Below are 3002 nucleotides of genomic sequence, written 5' to 3' on the forward strand. Positions count from 1 at the left end.
TTATTGTAAGGTCCGCAACCATTACGGCCACAGGAAAGCCTGGAGCCAACTTCTTGCATTTATGCCGACGCCCGAAGAAACCCAAATGGGTTGGACTGATATCCTGCAGTTCTCAATACTTGGAGTATCAAGCCACAAAAAACCGCTAAGCTGCGTGTGGGCGCGGTGCTGGCTTTGTTGCGGTCCAATAACCATTCCAATCCTGAAGCGTCCTTTCATCAGCTGCCGCGATATGTGGAAAAGCCGTACGGGCTCAGCAGCAGAGGAATGTGGTAGTGCTCGGTGGCCTTGTCGGCCGTAATAATGAATTCAACCACAACCTCCGGGTAGAATGGTACCTCAGAGTAAAACGCAGGATGTGCCAGCTTGCATGCTGCCAAGTAGACTGAAGTGTCAAAGAACATGCGGTACCTGCCCGGCGTAATGTAGTTTCCAGGCTGCATCAGCGTGCCCACACGGCCATCTTCGTTGGTAATGCCCTCCCCAACGGTCTCCCACGCTTTGGAGAAATCGTCCTGCTTCAATAGCGCCAAAGGCAAGCCGCGAGCAGGTAGGCCGGTAGCCGTGTCCAGCACGTGCGTTGTAATCGGGGAGCGAAGCGGCCCGCCCGGCGCAGGGGCCAGATGAGTCAACACTTGCTCCGCGCGGCGCTGCGTCCTGGCTGCCACCGATTCAACGTAATCGGATATGCCAAACAGCCCGCAAAGCCGCAGCTCAGTTATCTTCATCTGTTCCTGGGCTGCAGTCTGCAGCTCCTCATGCGGCAGGCGTTGGTAGCGTCTCTTAAGCACCTCCAAGATCTGGGGAGCGGCTTTACCTTTGGCAAATATGATGAAAATAAATCCAAACTTGTTCAAGTAACGGTGGTTCCATTCGGCCAACTCAGCGCTGACATCGCTGCTCAGAGTCTGGCTAGCTGCGGCTTGTTCATTCCGACTGAAGCCCGCAAACGCCTCTGTCTTGCCTTCCATGCCCTTCTTGTCTCCAATCTTCGGATGTGCAGCCAACGCTTCGAGCCATCCCGGCAATCCGGTCTGGGTCCACCATATGCGACGAGCTGCTGCAAGCAATGCGTCCAGGTCCGCATACGGACCCTCGCCCGCAAGCTGCTGCGCAAACCTGGTGGATGCGCAGCAACTTAAGGCCTGTTCATAAGTAATTGGCAACGCCATGGCTTTGGAAGAATAGGAAACAAGTAAGTTTTGCCGCACTATGGCCATACTGCCCACATGCGAATCCACATGCTGCACGGCACAGTACAGGTGAACGAAAACGGAAACGTTATAGCATTTACCCAGTGCCAGATAATAGATAGCTACCTAAATTGCGAGCTTAGAGTTCCATGCGCGCCTCAGATGACACCGATGATAGGCCCCAGATCGCCAAGCTGCAGGTGCAGAATTGGGAATACTGACTGGGGCAATTACAGTCCTCCTCCCCCACAACTGACCCATGCTGTGTCTACTGCGCTGGCATGTCGCATGTGGTCGAACTGCGCAGGGATAGGGAGAAGGAAACTGTAAATAGTAAATGGTGCTTGGTAACAGAACCCGCATTCTTATCCCAAAATTTCGGGGTTTCAAGTGAGAACTACAAAATCGACGGTAGCGCTGTTCCGAGTATCCGCCAATTTGCGACAAATCCAATTCAGCTTTTACACCTTCGGAAAAGGGATCGCAATACTACAATCCTAGTGGACACCTTGTTATCCAACATGTAACGTTCATTGGTAGCACTTCTTAACACAAGCTGTATGCCCCCAAAGCAAAGATCCCAAGAGCTGTTGGGTCGTTGGGGCGTTGTTCAGGGTCGGAGAGACACTCCCTTCCTTCCCCACGGCCGCCTGCATTCGTTTCCCGCACACCCCTATAACGGGTGCCTGCCCTCTCCAAACACCTCTCCCTGTCCCAAACACCTCAGAACCTGTCGTTCACTATTTGTTGGGCTTTCGTACTGTTAACATCGACGTCTCGTTCTTAACCCCCATAGCGTTTCCGGTTGCTTGGTGCGCTATCCGGGCTGCGGTATTGCGCTCGTCCCCTGGCCGGCAAGCTATATAAAACCTAGGGTTTGGCTTATGGGGGGGGGAGACAGGGCAACACTCGCTTGTTGTGATCCGCTCGGATCACTTTCACTGTAATGTATCCAGCGTCATTCATTCGTAGACTAATTTGCTGCTTAGTGGCCTGAGGCAGGTTGGGGGGGAGGCAGGTCTCCCTGAAGGCAGCTGTCGCGCGGAAAAGTACATTACGCTGACCTTGCCTGGCAGATCCTCTATGGCATAACCCCAACCCGTACGGATCACGGATCAAAAAATCCAAATTATAGTAGGACAACTCCATACAAGTTTTGTTGCTTGTACATTCACAAGCAACAAAGGCTCATGTAATCAAGCGCATCTGCTAGTTGTGCGGGAAGCATTCAGCATTCCTTCCCCACAGCAACAACCACCATCTTAGGCAATTCGTGCTTCACAACATGCGTCCGTCGTGTGTGGTCGGCTGACTGTTCGATGGGAAAATCCCAAAGGGAAACCTGGTCGAGGTTGTCAGTTGGTGGTAACCCATAACTAGGTAACTCTCGTTTGCAGGCAGCTACACCAACCGCTTGTGTATGTGGTGGCGCTTTCACAAGTCGTCAACAATCCCAGTCGCCTAGGATACATCACTTTGGGGACTGCCAATCACTCAAGCGGCCATAATCAAATTGTTATACGATTGGGACACCCAATATCCCTGTGGCTAACCCTGGCTAATGCAGCCTCCGGCGGGTTTGGGATGTCGCTAGTGGTCCTCCTAGCGGCAGTCAGTGCGATGGAGATGGGGCCACGGTTCGCGCAAGCGACAGCACACCGGGGCGGGAAATCGCACATCAGCAGTGCTAGCCCGGTCTTAGTCGTAGCCGAGCTTGCTGAGGTGTTTGTGCGTGCCGGTACGGACCACTTGTTCTTCCTTTCCGGGGCTGTATCTATTACAGCGACAGGCGATGCGCCCTTTGGCCTC

The 3002-nt window shown here is 53.3% G+C and overlaps 1 protein-coding gene across 1 annotated transcript; it reads right to left on the bottom strand.

Annotated features, from left to right (window-relative positions):
* Positions 1-218: 218 nt before the first annotated feature.
* On the bottom strand, positions 219-1172 carry VOLCADRAFT_79808 (uncharacterized protein; the record flags this gene model as incomplete). The annotated part of the gene is made up of 1 exon (XM_002947738.1): positions 219-1172. The coding sequence occupies one exon, from the start codon at positions 1170-1172 to the stop codon at positions 219-221; it is 954 nt and encodes a 317-aa protein (XP_002947784.1).
* Positions 1173-3002: the final 1830 nt, after the last annotated feature.

This window comes from Volvox carteri (genome assembly GCF_000143455.1).
Source record: "Volvox carteri f. nagariensis unplaced genomic scaffold VOLCAscaffold_7, whole genome shotgun sequence".
Classification (NCBI taxonomy): domain Eukaryota; kingdom Viridiplantae; phylum Chlorophyta; class Chlorophyceae; order Chlamydomonadales; family Volvocaceae; genus Volvox; species Volvox carteri.